Source organism: Aptenodytes patagonicus, chromosome 11 (assembly GCF_965638725.1).
Source record: "Aptenodytes patagonicus chromosome 11, bAptPat1.pri.cur, whole genome shotgun sequence".
NCBI classification, from domain to species: domain Eukaryota; kingdom Metazoa; phylum Chordata; class Aves; order Sphenisciformes; family Spheniscidae; genus Aptenodytes; species Aptenodytes patagonicus.
The window spans coordinates 2,998,411-3,016,766 of record NC_134959.1 but is presented as its reverse complement, the minus strand read 5'-3'; the positions used below and the strand labels follow the sequence as shown (position 1 = coordinate 3,016,766).

The 18,356-nt window shown below is 63.4% G+C and overlaps 1 protein-coding gene across 5 annotated transcripts in view; it reads right to left on the bottom strand.

Annotated features, from left to right (window-relative positions):
• GSE1 (Gse1 coiled-coil protein) overlaps window positions 1–18,356 on the bottom strand; it is a 111,914-nt gene that overhangs the window by 21,484 nt on the left and 72,074 nt on the right. Inside the window, exon 1 of one of the 5 annotated variants that reach the window (XM_076348986.1) lies at window positions 8,490–8,657. The exons of the other annotated variants lie outside the window; for them this stretch is intronic. Within the exon in view, the coding sequence (XP_076205101.1) occupies window positions 8,490–8,526 (37 nt within the window). The 5' untranslated portion in view covers window positions 8,527–8,657. Of the gene's footprint in view, window positions 1–8,489; window positions 8,658–18,356 lie in introns of those variants that run through there. 5 annotated transcript variants of the gene reach the window in all.

The window sequence follows — 18,356 nt, the reverse complement described above, 5'->3', positions numbered from 1 at the left end:
CACAGTGCCATTGGGCATTGCACGGTGCCATCGGGCATTGCACGGTGCTGTTGGGCATTGCACAGTGCCGTCGGGCATTGCACGCTGCCGTCGGGCATTGCACGGTGCTGTTGGGCATTTGCACGGTGCCGTTGGGCAACGTGTGGGTCAGAGCCAGGCATTGCACGGCGCTGCCGAGCCTTGCACAGCGCTACCGGGCATTGCAGAGGCCGGGAGCGGGCAATGCCCGGTGCAGCCAGGCTGCCCTCCCATCCACGTCCCCCGTCCCCGTCCCCGTCCCCACGCCGGCAGCTCAGCGCAGCCCTGCCGCGGGCAGCGCAGGCTTTGCCGTCAGCGGCGCATTGTTCTCGGCGCGAGAAGCCCTTGCCCAGCAGATGGCAGGTATAACAAAGCAGCTTGCTGCGGCCAAGCCAATTATTTATCTAATTATGATTTACCACTTAACCACATGATCTTTCTGCAGAGTTGTGGGCAATTAAAACCGGGGTGATTATGTGGATTATGCAAATCGGCTGGAGCCGAGCGAATAAAATTGGAGATTAGAGTTTCACGCAGGCTGGATCTTGCACGGGGCAGGTCCTGGCGGGGCAGGGGGGAGGCAGGGGCAGGGCAGGGGGCTGCAGGCAGGGGCAGGGGGCCAGGACCCAGCTGAGCTGGGGCAGCGTTAGGAGGTGCCAGGGCAAGGTGAGGGGATGCCTCCTGCCACCCTGCTGCCTTTGAGGCGCTCCCATCCACACACACACCCCCCCCGGCGGAGCCAAGGGGGTCTGTAGCCAAAAACTGCCCCCCGTCACGGGGGTGGGTGCCTGCAGGGGACCCCCCCGCCACTGGCAGAAAGCAGACGGTAACTCAGCCAGCACAGGGGATTTTGGGGTGCCCGCCCCGGCTGCACCCCAAAAAGCTGGGGGGGTGGGGTGGGGGTGTGTTACATGGCGCAGCCCCCATCCCTCGCCCCATCCGCGAGCAGCTAACGAAGGGCTCTGGCGCCGGGGGGCAGCAGGTATTAATAACGGGTATTAATAACAGGTATTAATAACGCCGCCTGGCAGATTACTCTGCCCGCCCGGCTTGATATGAGATTTATGCATGGCACGAACTCCGGAAATACAGAAGTATTAATGGTAATACCTCGTGTCCTAGCAAAGGTCACGGGCAATCTCCATCAATCCCACTGCGCCGCCGGCAAAGCTGGGGGGCCAGGCGGGATGGGGGTCCCCCCCCGTGCTCCCGGGGTACCCCCGCACGCACTGCAGCGCCGCGGTTTATGACCGTGCAGATGGCCCGGCACGGGCCAGAGGGAAGGTTTTACCTTGGGATAAGAAATTAACGCTGGCAAACGGCAAATTTACTGCATGTATTTTCATTTTCCTAATACCGGCGCCATCTGCTAGCAATTGGTGCCCCATGTCACCGGCTTTTTATTTACAAGATGCTGCCGAGGTCTTGGCGAGACCTTGGCTTGCTCCTCACCCGGGAGCCCCGGGTCCCCATGCAACGTCCCATGGGGTCCCCAGGGGAAAGCCCAGGCTCCCACCACCACCTTGACGGGTCTCACCCCTTCCACGAAGCCCCCCAAGAAATGGGCATCAGCGAGGAGGGTCGGAAGCAGCAGCCATGCCCATGTAGCCGGACTGTGCCGGGAACGGGCACAACACGCTGCCAGCACCGCTGGGACGGCTCCAGCACGTTCTTCGTCACAGGGGAAGATCAACCAAAACCCAGGTCCGGGGGTTCGGCGCTAAGGGGAGCGGACCCCGCTTCCCACGCCAGGATTTCGGGTGATTAGCGCCGGCGATCCCACGTGCCGGTGCCGAGAAGGCTGGCCAGTGCCCCCGCGCACACAGCATCTTCCCTTTTCGCCTACAGTAATCCTCAGCCTTTCGAGCAAATTATTAAAATTCACTTATATTTAATCTGCCTGCTGGAATTAATTGAATTTTTACGCTTGTCAAATGTCACTGGATGTGCGCTGCCTCCCAATGGGGACCCGGCTGCAGGTGCAGCGGGCACAGCCCCGGGGTTTTACCCCTCTCCAGGGGCAAAACCCACCCTGGGGTGTGGGACAGGGTGCCCACGGCACCCACAGCCCCCATCGGCAATGGGTGGCGGCATGCATGGGTGCCAGCACCCTCCCAGCTCTGCGGGAGAATGCTCGGTGGCACCGGGCACACGTACCCCAAACCTGCCTCCCTCCACAGGGCGAGCATTAAATGCTCCCCAAATCCTGCGGGATTCCTGTGGCAGCTCCCGGCGGTGCCTCGATGGCTTTGGAGGGGACATAAGGAGCCCCTCACTTCCCACCCCACACCCTTGCCGGAGAGTGCCAGCACCCTGCCTGGCGCTGGGTTCCTCCTCCGGGCGATGAGAGCCTTGCTTTCCCTCCCCGTCATCCTCCTCGAAAATTGCCAAAGCGTCTAATTTGCCCGCCGGGAAGGCCGAGGGAAAAGAGCCTCTATTTTCCCGGTAATAAGCCCTCCAGACAAAGGCGGGATGAGCCATTCAGCGGTGGGAAGAGGGAAGGGTCCGGCCCCGTGCCGATGCAGTGCCGGGGGCTTGTTAGAAGGGAGAGGTTCCCCCCTGGCTGGGGGAGTCGGCACCGGGACATGCATGGCATCCCGGCATCATCCCGGGATGATCCAAGCCCACGTGCCCATGGAGTCCTGAGCTCCTGGATGGGTGGTGGGATGGGCAGCATCACCAGCCACCGTGCTGGGGACGCTCCTGCTCTGCAAACTGGGACCGATAGCCAAATCCCACGTGGCCTCGCTCCTCGTTCCCCTGGGGACAGCCCCCGTCCCCGCTCGGGGACGCTCTCCCCATCCGCTGGCTTTGCACCGAGATGGAGAAGTTCATGGTCGGCATGAGCCACGGGGGACCCCGGGCCCCGGCAGGCAACTTCCAAACTTGACTGGCGCTTGCCCCCCTCCACCGCCCGCCCGGGATTATCATAAATTAAGACGTAATTACTCCATGGAAATTTACAGGACAAAGCTGCGGCGCTAACAAGTGTGTTTGGCGGCACCGGGGGGAGATACAAAGCGCTATTGTCTGGCGGGCGCCAAAAAATCTGCTCTGCCCCCAAAACGCCGCATCCTGGGGACGGGGATGGGGATGGACCGACTCCGTCGCAGCCGCCCTAGCGCCGCAGAGGGCCACGTGCGTGCCCCACGCGTGCGGGGATGGAGAGGGGCGCGGTGCCCCAAAAGCGGGGTCCCAGCCTGCGGGGATGGGCGAGGGTGGGCAAAGGCACCCCGGCACGATGGGTGCCCTCCTGCCCCGCGCCGAGCGGTGCCACGGCTCTGCTCCCCGCCGGCATCTGATGGCACGGAGCTGCTAACAAAGACGTCTCCTTTATTCCCTCGGATAACTCTGCGCCAGGTCAGCTCCCACCCGTGGGTGCTCCCACCCACGGGTGCTCCCACCCATGGGTGCTGCACCCAGCAAAACCCCACCAACCCCACCTCTGAGACCCCTTTCGCCAACTTCAGCACGCATGGGGTTAAAAATAAATCCCCTGGGGACCTGGTGGGGGACACGCACGGGGGGGGGGACCAGTGCCAGCACCGGCGTGTCGTCGTCGCCGTCGTCCACCCCCCGGCGCCGCCGGTGCTGCCGCGCTCCCCCAGCTGCCGCGCACATTAAAAAATAATAATCAACGTTAAAAAAAAAAACAACAACACAGCGCGAAAAAATTCAGGCGGCTAAAACAAATCCAGCAATAAAGGAGCCGGGGATCCTCGCAAAGCTGGCTGTGCAATTAAGCAGTTTTCTGCTGTACGCCGATAATCACCTAATTATACTATTAATGACAGTTCAACCTGCTCGGAAATAAAAGGACATTCTTCCATAACAGGATGCCAGCTGTTTGTTACAGATGTCAAACATCTTTAAAGCGTTGTTATTATTAAAAGAAGGGGGGAAGGAGAAAGCTTGGTGATGCAGAAACGCAGCATCCTTCCCCCCCAAAGCCCCTTGGGGAGGGGTGGGTTGGGGTGTCACACACACACACCCCCCTTTTTTAATGCCGGTGAAAGAATCCATCGGAGGGGTGTTGCGGCGGGGGAGCATCCTTCCCGTCGATGTTTGGTGTAACAAACACCCCACGTCGGCTCGCGGCAAGAGGCGGCCGCGTTTAATTAAGCGCGGCGTTCGGGAAAGAAAGTTAAATATTAATAATAAAATGGGGGGGGGGGGGGGGGGAGGGGGGAATATGCACCCCGCTGCCAGGCTCGGGGCAGGGTTGGCCCTGCTCCCTCCGGCTGCCGGCGGTGCCTCGAGCGCGGCTGCCGCCAGCGGTGCCTGCGCACGTGCCGCGGTGCCGTGCCAAGGAGGAGCGTCCCTGGCAGGTGCCGCCACCCGGTGCCAAGGAAAGGGAAAGGGGGGGGTGGGGAGACACGCCGTAAAGAAAGGAAGCACCTGCTCCCCCCCCCCCAAAACCCGGCGTGGGTTTGGAGGTGAGCGATGCCGCAGCACCCCGTGGACTCCCAGGCATCGGGGTCCGGCAGCGCCGGGAGGGGGGGAGGCGGGGACGACGACTGCACGGCAAAGGGGAGGCGGCAGCGGTACCCCGCTTTCATCGCGGGCCAAACTCCTCTGCTGGGGTAATTACACCTGGCCTGCTCTCCCCCAGCGGCACCGCAGCTCTGCACCGGCGCAGCCATCCCCGGGGGGGGGCAGCCGGACGCCCACCCGCCGTGGGGCGATGCCGGCGCTGGTGTTACACACCCGCCCGTACAGCCGCCCGGCTTTACACCCTGTCCTATATAGCTACGGGCAAATCTGCCTTTAAAACCATCGGGAACCAGGCTTAGCCCAGGAATGAAGAGATTATGGACGAGGCGGGGGGGAGAAAAGAGGGAGAAAAAGGGGATGTCTGGGAATAATTCACCCCCCTCCAAGCCGTGTGGCTACCGACGTCCCGGCTACCCGCGGCACCCTGGCACGAGCAGGATGGCTGCAGACAGGCACCGAATTTTGGGGGTGCCCACCCACCCGCTCAAGAGCTGGGAGGCTGCGATCGAGCCCCCGTCCCCGGAGCAAGGACCCCCAGCCCTGACCCCTTGGCACGCACCGGGCTGGCACCGGCTCCCGCTCGCCAGACGGGACCCAGCGAGGAAAAACCATCTGGGAAGCGTCACCCTGAGCCCTGATCCCAGGGCGATGCCTCCGGTCCCCCCGACTGGCGCGCAGCCCTCGCCCGCCGCCCCCCTTCCCCTGGCTCCCCTCTTCCCTCCCCTCCCCTCCTCAAACCATCACGGGGAAGCTGGAAAGTGGTTGACATGGTTGCCATGGCGACCGAATTTAGGACTGGCGAGGAGAGGAGGAGGAGGAGGAGGAGGAGGAGGAGGAGGAGGAGGAGGATGGTGGGGTGGGCAAGGGAGGAAGTCGGGAGGGCTTCCCGGCACCCCAACACAGCCTGGACCCCCCTGGCATCACCCAGGCCCCCCCCCCACCTCAGCACCCCACAAGCATCACCCTCGAGCACCCCTCAACCACACACCCAGCGAGGACGAGGAAGGGGCAACCCCCAACCCCGGCACCCAGCCAGGGGCTGCCATGAGGGGTCTCAGCCCCGAGCACCCCAAACCCAGCCCAGGGGTGGACGTCCCCGCCCGGCGCTGCCAAAAGCCGCTGGTGACTCACGCCTCGCGCCAGCGGCACCCGCGGAGCGGGTGTTTACGCAGCATCACCCAGCTCCCTCCATCTGCTTTGATCCACGGGCTAAATATTACCGGCCCTGGTGTAAAAATAGGAACCATTTGGGAAGGTCCTGAGTCAGCAGCATCCGCCGCCGGCACCCGCCACCATTCTCCCTGGCACGCCGAAGCACCGAGGGCCCCGTCCCGCCCCGCCGGGAGATGCGCCAGGAGCCCCAGGGTCCCTCCAGCGCCTGGGGGCTGCCAGCGATTTGGGGACACCCATTGGGAGGGGGGGACCCCAAAAGGCTGTGTGCATTTGGGTGCCACCCTCGCTCCTGCTGGAGCAGAGAGCCAGGCCCTCCGGGGATGCTCTGTGTCTCCGAGGGGTGCCGCTGTCCCCAAAGGATGCTGCTGTCCCCGAGGGACGCTGGCACCAGCCATAGGGTGACGACTGCACCCACGTATCTGCTCCCATATGTACCAGCAGAGAATGGGGTCCCCTCCCCGGCCCCCCGTTCTCAGCTATGCTTGGTGCCGGGTCCCCGCCGTGCCCGGTGTCCCCTTGCAGCCGGCTGAGCCCCGCTGCACATCTCCAGCCCCATGACCAGAGGGATGCAGGGGACAGAAGCGTCGGTGACCAGAGGGATGCAGGGGACACAGAGGAGCCGGCCGGATCCCGTGCCAGTCGAGCCGGGAGAGCAAGCCACCAAGGAGCGTGTGACACAGGCCACGGCCAGGCAGTCCCCGAGGCGGTGACAGTCCCCAGCAGGACGCGGGCCGCTGAGTCACCGCCACCAGCCCGGCGCTCGTGAAACCCCTGCGAGCCCATGGGGGAAGGTTCACATCTCCATCTGCTCCCACCCGACCTGGCCCACCAGCATCTCCCAACGCCCCGGCAGCTGCCGCCGGCGATTTCTCTGCTTGCCAGCGCATCGAACATAATTTCCCCTAATTGCTTTAAATCTCACAGCCTGACACTTCCATGCTCCTCTCTCTCTCTTGCTTTTCTCCTCCAATTTTTTTATTTCCTCTCCGAGGTGGCTGGAAAGCGACGAGCCGGCCGGAGCAGGGTTTTCCGGGGCGCAGGAATTAGTGCATTAGCAACAACGGTAAAGCCAGAAGTTTCATGCAACAGGAGCCGCTGCCGGGAACCCCCGCTCGACCGAAGCGTGCTAAATATGGAATTTAAGGGGAAAAAAAAACCAAACCCCAGCCCACCTCCCTGCACCTGCAGCCTTTGGAGGAGTCCCCGCCGCGGGGGACGGCACCAAGGCCGGGCAGGCATTGCCCGCGGCCGCTGGAGGCAGCTGAGAACCAGCAAGGAGCGGGCAAGGGGATGGTGTCGTGGGGGGGGGACGGGGAGCGGGACCCCCGCAGCCGGCAGGGAGGAGGGCGCAGGGTCAGAGCGTGCTGGGTGCCACGGGCAAGCAGGTCACCCACGTCCCCGCCGTGGCAAAGCCCTGGGGGGGATGTCACACCGCAACCCCTCCCGGGGCAGGGGCGGGGGGGGGGCCCCAAGTTCAACCCCGGCGCCCCTCCACCGCCCTTCCCGGCTCGCCTTCGCACGCTCTGGCGCAGGCGCGCTTGGGCAGAGCCGCTCGTTCCTGTAACAACTGCCACATGCAAAAGCCATTTCCTGAAACAACCAACCTTCCGCGGGGAAACCGCCACGCGGGGGCACGGCCCCGCAGGAGAGGGGCCCCGCCGCCACCCCCCGCCTCCCGGAGCGCACCCCCGAGCGCGCCCCGAGCTCGCAGCCTGAGCGTGCACCCCGAGTGTGCACCTCGAACATGCACCCTGAGCATGCACCCCAAGCATGCACCCCAAGAGCACCTCAAGCTCACAGCCTGAATTCACAGCCCGAGTGCGCACCCTGAGTGCGCACCCCGAGCCTGCACCCCGAGCGCGCACCCCGAGCCTGCACCCCAAGAGCACCTCGAGTTCACAGCCTGAGCTCACAGCCCAAGGCTGCATCTGGAGGGTGCACCCCGAGCGTGAACCCCAACTGTGCACCCCAAGAGCACCTCGAGCTCCCACCCTGAGCTCACAGCCTGAGTGTCCTGAGTGTACACCCCAAGCATGCACCCCAAACATGCATCCTGAACGTGCACCCTGAGCCTGCACCCCAAGAGCACCTCGAGCTCCCACCGTGAGCTTCCACCCCGAGCTCGTGTCCTGAGCACACATCCTAAGCGTGCACCCCAAGTGTGCACCCCAAACATGCACCCTGAGCATGCACCCTGCCTGAGCGCACCCCCCAAGCGCGCACCCCAAGCGCGTGCCCGAGCTTGCACCCCAGCCCCTCTCGCCACCGATGCTCTCAAAACACCCCAAACCCCCCCCAGAGAGGGGGGTCCCTCTCCCTCACCGGCTGCCGCGGGGGACGGTGCTGCCGGCTAGGGCGGCACAGCAAACTTCGGTGCCCCAAGTCCCCTCACCTGGGCAGCAGCGGGGCCACAAGCAGGGACCCCCACCCCAAAACACAGCGCACCCAGCATTTCTCCCATGCCTCCTCAGCCAGAAACCCTCCCAGCTCCTCAGGGAGGGGAGAAACCTCCCAGGGCTGGGGAGCAGCAGCGGAAGAAGAGAGGGGGGATCCAAGCACCCCAAAACCCCGCAGAGCCTTGCAGCGCCGCACCGGGGCTGCCTGCTCCCCCCACGAAAGCTCGCCGGAACCCAAAACCTCTATTAGGTGCTGGGAGAAAGTAACTTCACCCCCAAATCCCCCTCGGCTGCCGCTGGCCGGGGTAAACAAAGGGGTGTCCCCAAGCAGGGGGGGACCCCACAGGGAGACCCTCGGGGTGAGAGGGGCCAGGGGGTGGCCGGCAGCAGCATCGCATGGTGCCTTACCTGGTAAGTAATAGAGAGGTGGTTTCAACCCAAACATGATTTATGTTACAGTTCCATTGCGGCCAGGAAAAAAAAATAAAAATAAAAATAAAAGACCCAAGGTGAAGAGGATGTGTCAGGAAGCAAGGAAAAAAAAAAAAAAAAAAACCCCAAAAAATTAGCACCAAGCCACACAGAGGGGTTGGAAAAAATAAACAGAGGCGAAAAAATACGGTGAGTGGGGAGGAGGAGAGGAGGAGGAGGAGGAGAGGAGGAGGAGGAGCAGGAGGAGCGGGGGAATCAAGTGCGTGGGGGAGGAGGAAAAATAAAAATTGAAATAGCAGCGAGCCCAGGGCGCCGGCGGAGGGGTGGCGGTGGCGGCTGTCACCGGCGGGGCCAGGGCAGGAGCCCGGCTGCCATGGCGTGACGCCTTCCCGGGGCTTCTCCTGCCGCTTGAGCCCCGAGCTGCGAATTGCAGGCACACAAAAAGCCAGCGGAGGAGGAGGAGGAGGCGGCGGTGGGGACCCTCGGCGTGGGGGGGACGCACCCCCTGAGCTGGATGGTGCAGCAGGGTCTGTCGTGTGTCGTCCCCCCCCCGCCCCGGCGAAGAATGCTGGCAGCGTGGGGTGGGGACCCACGCAGGCTGCGAGCCGGCGTCCGTCCGTCCGTCTGTCCGTCCGAGCGGCGCGTCCCGAGGCGAGCAGAAAGCCTAGGCTCCCGGGCTGCGCCAAGCCGGGCGGGCGAGAGGCGGCAGACTTGCCCTCGATCAATTTTCATGCAAGAATCATTATCGGTAAATTGGAAATCTGGCTACTTGACAGCAGATTTGTCTCCCCTAATGAAGGGGAGCAGGCAGGAGAGCGGCAGGCAGCTGCTCGCCCCGGCACCCTCCTCCCCGCGTCACGCCGCCCCGCTTCCCCGGGCTTCAACCTTCATCCCCGGCGTTTTCGGGGAGGCGAGCCCCGGGGCACCCCGCCAGCCGGGACGGGAGGGCAGGAGAAGCCTCCTTCCCCCTCAAACCTGCTCCTCCTCCTCGCCCACAGACAGAATAATTTTTATTTTTCTTTTTTTTTTTTTTGGTCTTTTCCGGGATGCTGTTTTCAAACAGCTGCCAATGCCGGGGGGGGGGGGGTAAAAACAGAAATCAAGCCCCCCAGTTGCTTAAGGAGGAAAATTAGGAAATAAAACAATAAATAACCCAACTTTCCTGCCTGCCGGGAGCTGCCCGCTGCTTCACAAAAGGCAGGCGCAGGAAGGCTGCCTGCCCCGGCCCCTGTGCGGAGGGCGAGCTCCCCCCGCGGCCCCCCCGTGCCCCCAAATCTCCCCCGCCCGGCCCCGCTCGCCTGGCAGGGGCTGTAATCAGCCGCCCGATAGGATCTCCCCCAGTCCCTCTCCGCTGATGCATTAGCAGATCCGGGAAGACATGCTTGCAGGCAAATAGGCTAATAAATGCTATTACGGGGAGAGCGAGGGAGGCTGGAGATCCTGGCTGCACCATAGTAACGAGGGCCGGCTTATTTGCTTTAAGCAAACGATCAGCCAAGGCGGGGTGGGATAAAGGGGGGGGGGGGGGGAAGCGTTGCGCGCTCCAGGCACGCATGGGCGCGCTTGCACGGCCGCGCTTGCACGGGAGCGTGCATGGGAGCGCTTTGCATGGGAGCGCGCTTGTGGGCGCGTGCACATCTGTGTGCGTGTGCGCTTCCCCCCCCCCCCCCCCCAAAAAAAAAAAGCTCCGGCCCTCTCTTCCAAACTGCCGGCTGCTTTTAACACCAAAGTTCACGAAGGCAACGTGTGATATCTACCCCTGCAAGAGAAGCCACATCCTGTATGATAATGACCAGCCCTTCAAACAGCTTAAAGATACAGGCCATTCCAGGCCCCCTCTGCTGCCCCTGCCCACTCCCCATCGTGGGGCTGGGGAGGGGGGGGTGTCCCGGGGGTCCCGGTACTCCCCCGGGCCCATCCGGCCCCACGGTGGGGAAGGTTGGGCCTGGCGCGCGGCGCAAGCGAGCAGGAGGGCCTTTGCAAAAGGTCTTCTGGCTGGCAAATGCACGTATGTGCGTGCTTGTGCACGCTTGCATGCACGCCTGCATGCACTCGCATGTACGCGTACACGCGCATGCATGCACCTGCGCGTGCACACGCATGCATGCACGTGCAAACACACACACACGTGTGCACACACACGCGTGTGCACACACACACACACGCATGTGCACACACGCACCCTTTCAGCTGAGCTCCCCAGGAACCCATTTGGCAAAGACGGAGCCGGTGACAAACTGCACCCTCCTCCTCCTCCTCCTCTCCCCCCCCCCCCCGTTAAATACTGCTTTTCTAATTCCAGGTCGGGGGATTATTATTATGTATTTTCTTCCTTCCTAACCTACATCTGTCAAGATCGGCACCGGGAGTATTTCTGGCCCGTCCCCTGAGTCATCGCTCGCGTCCCGCTCCCTCCAAGGCAGCTCCCCTGCGCCGCCGTGCTCCCAGCCGCAGGGTGCTGGGTGCTGCTGCTCCATCGCTGCTTCCCCCCTCCCCGGCCAATCGCCCCCCCAACTCCCCCCGGCCTCGCTGATGCATTAGGAAATGTCACTTATTGGGGGGGGGGGTGACATGGCTCTGGGTGCCCCAAACCCAATCCCCCCCCATAGCGTGGGTGCAAGGGGGACCCCCCCACCCTGACCTGGAAAGGCTGCGAGGTCACCACGTCACCCAATTCCCTCAGGCCCCCCCGTCACTACCCCGCTCGCAGCCCCCACGCTTTTATAGGGATTGAATTTGCTGGGCTCACGCAAGCACCGCGGGACCCCTCCTCTGCTCCCCCCCCCCCGGCATGAGCCGTAAAAATTAATTTGCAAACATGTCATTACACAATAGCTGTACAGGCAATAAACCTGTAATTACAGGCGGCTGGGGGAGCGGGCAGGCAGGCAGGGAGGGCAGGCAGGGAGGGCAGGCAGGGAGGGCAGGCCTGCCCGCCAGCTCGGGCTTTGGGGTTTCGCCTCCCCCCTGCTCCCTTTGTTCATTATGCAAACGAGAATTGCTTCACTCCTGGAAGTTGGGCTACACTTCAAAGGGGCGCGCTGCCTGCGCTGCCTGCGCTCCCCACCCTGCCAAGAAAGCCCTAACCCCGCCAGCACCCAGCACCCCAAGCCGGGAGCCCCCGTTGCTTCGCTGGGATGGGGAAACCGAGGCACAGAGGCCGGGCGGCCCCGTTGGGAAACCAGCCCGGCCCTTTGCGACATCGGCCCAACCGAATTACCCGCCACCCTCCTCCTCGGTTGTCCCCACTCTGCGGGCGATTGCATGCACGCGGCAGCGTCGCCCTGCCTCAGTTTACCCACTTACCACCCCACGGGAGACGGGACGCAGGGCACCGGCGCGAGACACCCGCCCAGCCACCCGGCAGCCGGCTCTGCCGCGCCTCGCCTCGCCCCTCGTTAGCGGGAGAGCTTGATGAGCCTGACCCACTTCCCCGAGCGCCGGGAGGATTAATTGGTTCCTTGCTCGCACGAAGCCGCCGGGAGCTGGGGCAGGTGCCAGGCGGGATTAGCAAAGCATGAGAGCGCAGCTCGCGGGGCCGGCCGGGCAAGCGCGCCGCCGGCCCTGCCCATGCCGCGCAAGCAAGCCGGGGCGATGGCGGATGGGCACAGGGTGCTCCCGGCTCGTTCGGCCGCGTGGTACCCTCATCACGGGGATGCCGCGGGCCGGGGATGCCCGACCTCCTCGGGGACGTTCGACCTCCCCATGGGTGTCCCCAAGGAAGGGGATACAGCCGTGCCGGGGACATCCAGGCTGCAGTCCCCAGCGGGATGCCCACCCCCAAGAAGCCCACCCCAGGGAAACTGAGGCACAGCCGGTCTCCGCCAGCCGGCACTGGGCTCCACCGCACTCCCCGTGACCCGGCACCCCGAAAGCATCCGTCGGCGGGGATGCACGAGCAAGGAGAGGAGCGAGCAGCCGCCTCTCGCCGTAAATAAGCGGCTCAGCGATGATTTCCTGCTCTTGTTGACCTTTGACTATGCAGAATAAAGACATAAATCCATATTTTAAACCCATCTGAGCGCCAGCCAGGCCCACAAAGCCATTTACAGCCTGCGATTTGGACAGGGCAGTGAGCAGGAAAGCGATGGTTTCTCGAGGTGACATTCCCCAGGAGGGAAATGAAGTGTTTTATTTGCAGATATATAGGGCACGGTCGTTCCTCCGCTTCCCCTTCCCTCCGCCCTCGGCTCATAAATAAAACATACGGCCGCGTAACCGGCTAATTACGGGAGGATGGCAAAACCCCGCCGGTCGCTGGGAAAAGAAATCAGCTTTTTAATCAGCCCACTTTCCTCCCCATCTAACTTAAGGAGAAACGGGCATTTCGGGTGCTGGGATGGATCCGAGATTCTCCAGCGGCTCGTAGGCTCTCGTCAGGGTTGTGCACCCCAACCCCTCGAGGCAGGTTTGGGTTGGGATGGGGGGGGGGGGGGGGGCTCAAGCCGCTTCTTTTTTTTTTTTTTTTTTTTCCCCTGGCTGGGAAAAGGATGTCTTTGAAAAGTCTAATTGTTCCTTACACATTAGATACATTAATGAGGTCTCTGATCAAGCGGCTGGCTCTCCGGCAAGGAGGCTTCAAGTAGCAATTTTCCATTTGTGTTTCAAATTTTAATGAATGTTCCTGTCTCCGGCTGCGATGCGCGGTGATAATCCGCACGGCTCGGGTCAGCGCCGGAGCAGGGGCTGCCGCGCGGGAGGGCTTGTACAAGGGTTTGATTTCTTTGGGGAATAGTTCATACAAAAAATGGTAATGGCAGAAGACAGTCTTCCTTCCCCCTCGGCTGCCAGAGCCCGAGAGCTACAAATCAGAGGGTTATTATTTCTTTCCGATGTCCCTAAAGTATCCTATATCTTTAGCAGGAGAGTAAAGTTCAGCCCTGATAAGATTGTGGCGCTGGGTGAGACACGCTTTTCCTTTCCTCCTGCCTTTTTTTTTTTCCTCCACCTCCTTCTCCCTCTCCCTCCATCCCTGCGGTGGCCGGAGGGGCGTCCCCAGGGCCACCAGCCAGCAGCCCCCAGCCCACCCCAGGGCCACCCGCGGGCAGGGCAGAGCCCCCCGTGTGTCCGTCCCCCCCCCCCCCCCCCAAGGGCCGGATCCGTAACCCACCCTGCCAGGACAAGATTTTTATAACCTTGTTTTGGCATGCCTGCCATTAACTTAATTTAACATCCATATTGCCGCTACTTAATTAAATAGATGAACTCATTTTACATTTGCAAGTCTTAATTCATCCTGAACAAAATTGGCCGTGTTTCGTTCTTTCTACGCTACCAGCTCCCCGGAACAAATGACTGCCTTTTGTAGTTAACTGCTAGTACAGGTTAAAAGCTAATTAGCAGCCCGGGTTGGGTGTTAACTTCCTTATTTATCACCCGGCGCCACTCGATTAGCGAGGGGGCGCAGGCTGGCACTTCCTTGTCCATGCGTGGGCCCCGTTTCTGCAGGGGTGGTGCGGGCAACGGTGCTGGATGCGTGCACGATGCATGGCGCTCGGTGCGGGGTGCCTGGCGCACGGTGCTTGGCGCGTGAGGCACGGTGCGCGGCGCACACGGCGTGGCGCTCGGTGCATCGCGCTCCCGCAGCGCCCAGCGGCACGGCAGGGCAAGCTCGGCAGCACCCAACCCTCACTCAAGCACCCAGCCATCACCCGAGCACCCAACCATCGCCCAAGCACCCCAGGAGAGCACCCCCCCACCCCCCCCCCACCCTCCTGCCAAGCCATCGTGAGCTCTGCCGTTCCCAGCACAACCTCCCCGTAGATATTTGGGCAGAGGCCCCAAAAGATAAGCGCTGCCCCCGTTTTTCAAGCACGGCTCCGGTGCTCCCACCCGGCCGGCTCGCGGGGTGCCCACGCCAACCGGCGACGCCTGGAAGCTGCCGGTGGGAAACGGCGCCGAGGCTCTCCACATCCCGCCCGCCCAGGCTCCGGCACGGCACGGCACGGCGCTGCGCTGGCTGTGGCGGGGGGCACGGCAGAGCCGGGGGATGCGGGGGGGACCCGCTGGCGGGGCGGCCGGGCGATGCTGAGCCGGGCAGGAAGCCGCTCCAGGAAGGCTCCTCTGGTTTGACTAACAAATCGCTAACTGCTTCCCCCGAGGCAGGTGGAAGGAAACAAGCTCCATGGCTGTAAACAACACCCCCCCCCCCCCCCCGGCCCCCCGCTTCCCACCCCCGCTCCCCCCCCGGCCCCCCCCCCCCCCAGGCACCGGCCAGGGGCAGGTTGAGACAGGAAAGCGCTTGTGAAACGCTCCCCCCATGCTCTGACGCAAGCCCCGGTGGGGGGACACCCCCCCCCCCCCCCCGCCCCGGCCCCTGGGGACGCTGGCACCCCGGGCAGGGCGTGGGTGACGCAGAGCTTGCACCAGCCCCAGCCGGCCCCACGGGACAACACCTCGCCGGCGCCCGCCACGCCGCCCCGGCTGCCGGTGTGACTCAAGGGGACGAGCCGGCGCGGTGCCCGCTGGCGGCACGGGGTGGCCAGGAGCAAAGCCTGCCATGCCGGGTGACAAGGCGGTCCCTCTGCCAGCAGGAGCTGGCGGCGGGGACTGGTGCACCCCAGAGGGCAGCATGGCCGGGGAAGGAGACCCGGGCACCGGTGGCAATCACCATCACCGGTGATGTCCAGCCCCGGTAATGTGGCCGTGGCGTTGGTGACGTGGCAGTGGCACGGGGACGATGCGGCAGGAGGGGACCGATAGGCATCTGCCTGGCCCGGTAAACCGATCTGCCCCCACCTGCTGAAATAACAGCGAGGGGAGGCAGCTCCGGTTACCGGCAGTGCCGGGGGCCGGCTGGGTGCCAGGGCCCCTGGCCAAGGGCCAGGCAGCTCCACGGGCGCCGAGCAGGTACCCCTGTCCTCCCCCCCTTCCCGCCGGCACAACGCAGAGCTGCTCATCCCACTTCCCTGGCGTCACCACCCCACCGAGCTCCCCACCCGGTATTTCAGGTCTGGCACCCAAGCCGGCGCCTTCGGAAGCCAGCGGTCCCGCGGGGACATCACCCCTGCCCGGGGCCACCGCCACGGGGATGGCACCGGCCGCGCCGCGTAGGAGCAGGAATAATTCCCTCCCCATGGCACATGGGGTTATCCCGAGCGGTTTTGGCTGCATCCCCCCCGCCCCCCGGCACGGAGGGGTCAGAGCCTGGCAGCACCGGGATGAGGAGCCACCGCAGCCAAAAGCCAAGCCCGAAGGCCAGATCTGGCTCCTCTGGGAGGAGGGATAAGCGCTACCGGGTCCCCTCTCTCCCCGCCCAGACCCCACCAGGACCCCATCCCAAATCCCCGCCATCAGCAGAAGCAAAGCAGCAGGGCCGTAAGGAGCAAGGGTGATAACAGCCCTCTGCGCCGGCGAGATAAATAGCCCCAGCAGCGCCAGGCTGTACTCGGCCAGAAGCTAATAGGGGCTGTCAGGGCGGTTTAGAGGAGCAGAGCATCGTTTCGGGGCCTGGCTGGGAGGACGCCGAGGGGAAGTGACAAGGAAGCTGAGCAGAAAGCGACAGGCAGTACACAAAGAGCATGTCCTCTGTAAGTGGCGATAAACCTTGGAAAAAAAGAAAAGCTAAATCAGTTGTTTAGCCGATGTACCACATGCTGACAGGGCAAATGTGAAGGCTTTTATGGCCACATGGGTTTTCATTTGCAGTTATTCATAGCGGAGCCGGGCGCTTTATCTCACTTTACATTATGTGCAACCACAATGCAGACACTTGCACCGCAACGCATTGTCTCCCTTGGAAAATATTAATATGTAAATGTCAGGCTCGGGAGGGCAGCAAGGGAACGGTGGGCTGCGGGAGCCGTGCAGGGGAGATAAAACCTGCCCTGAAAGGGAGGGGGGTGAACGGGACCCCCCACCCCGCACCCCTGGGTGCGCAGGAGCGGGGGGAGGCAGGGGCACACACGCGTGCACACGCACGCTCACCTGGGGACAGAGCTGCTGCCGCGGGGAGCGTGGTGCGCACATGGCGTCTGCGGAGCGGGATGCATGTGTGCGCGTGCACACAGACGCGTGCACAACATACACCCTCTGCGGGGGGGGGATGCATGCGTGTGCGCGCACACACACGCGTGCGTAACACACCCTCTGCAGCAGGGGATGCGTGCATGTGTGCACACACGCACGCGGATGCACAATACACACCCTCTGCAGAGCAGGGTGCATGCGTGTGTGCGCGCGCGCACCTGTGCACAACATACACCCTCTGCAGAGGGGGATGCGTGGATGCATCACCAGCACCTCTGCAGAAGGACAGACAACTTCAGCAGACCGACGTGCCTGCGCACACATCCATGCACTACCCCTGCAACAAGGAGTGCGTGCACACCTATGCACACCCACCAGCCCTCGCAGCACAGGGACCCTCGCGCACCCCACCATAGCCCCCTGCCCCCCCCCCCCACCTCGCTCCCTGCCCGCCGGCCAGGGGGCCATCCCAGGGGACGCGTGGCGAGGCCATGGGCCGCGGCTGGGTGCTGGTGGTTTGGGAAGAAGCCCTGCCTGGGCGAAGCGCGCCGGCGCGGCGTGCCAGCACCTGCAAAGCCCCGTCGGGCAGCGCTCCAGCCATGCCTGCTGTTCCCGGGCTCCGTTCCTCTCTGAGAGCCTCCAGCCCCGGGGGTAGTGCCAGACTGACAGCCTGGAGGCTATTTATTCGCAGGCAGAGGCAGCGGGAGCTGTTGGCGGATGCAGGCGCCTTTGTCCTACAGGGAAGTTTGCTCATCGCCTCCCGGGCTGCCCCCCATCTCCCCCAAGCCCCTCTTTCCGCCTCCGTGCCCCGACGCACCGTCCGAACCCGGGGAGGCACTGGGAGGGGGGGTGTCCCAGCCCCAACGCACACCGTGCCACGGCAGGACTTGTCACAAGGCCCTGGCGTGCGGAGATGCCAGACAGCTGCCACGCTCCCCCCCATCCCCGGCACCCCTCGGCATCACCCGCCGCATGGCCAATGGTCTGGAGGTTGGCACCCCAAAGGTGGCTGGGGGCAGGAGGAGAGTGGGCACCCAACCCTGGGCTTTGCCGCTCGGCACCGTCAGCCGGGGTGGGGGGCACCTCCGAAACCGGCCCCCTTGGCCGCTACCAGAAGTGCTGGCAGCCGGCGCTGGCACGGGGACAAGCCCGGGAGGGAGGCTGCCCCCCAGCACCTCGGGGAAAGGGAACAATCCCTGAGCATTTCTTTTTTGGCAGGCCCCGGGTGCCCCCCCCTCTGCACCCCCCGTCCTCCTCCCGCGCTCGGGCATGGGGATACAATTAAATCAGTGTTCTGCTAACAATCTGCCGGCTAATAAGACATTTTCCTCCCTCTCCCTCCTCCCCCCCACTCCACCCCAATCCGTGTGTGATGGGAGCGCTTTGATATGAGAGTGGACTCTAATGGGTTCGGTGTAAGGGAGCCTTAATTTATTACGTGCCTGTAATTGATGTTTGTATAAAGTAGCTCTTACAGCTCCTCAGAGCGGGAGATGAAAAGCAATCAGTCAGCCATTTGCCTCGAAAGGAAGGAGAGAGGAAAAGACAGACAGTGAGAGAACCAGACGTACTCATCAAGCCTGGAGAAAAACCCAGAAAGCGAGGGAGCAAAACAAAATCCCCCCCGCGCAGCCCCACCAGCAGCTCCGGCACCGCCGGCACTGCTGGGTACCACCGCCAGCATCCCTGGGTACCGCTGCCAGCATCCCTGGGTACCACCGCCAGCATCCCTGGGTACCGCTGCCAGCATCCCTGGGTACCACCACCAGCATCCTCGGGTACCCCCACCAGCATCCCTGGGTACTGCTGCCAGCATCCCTGGGTACCGCCGCCAGCATCCCTGGGTATCACTGTCAGCACCCCTGGGTACCACCT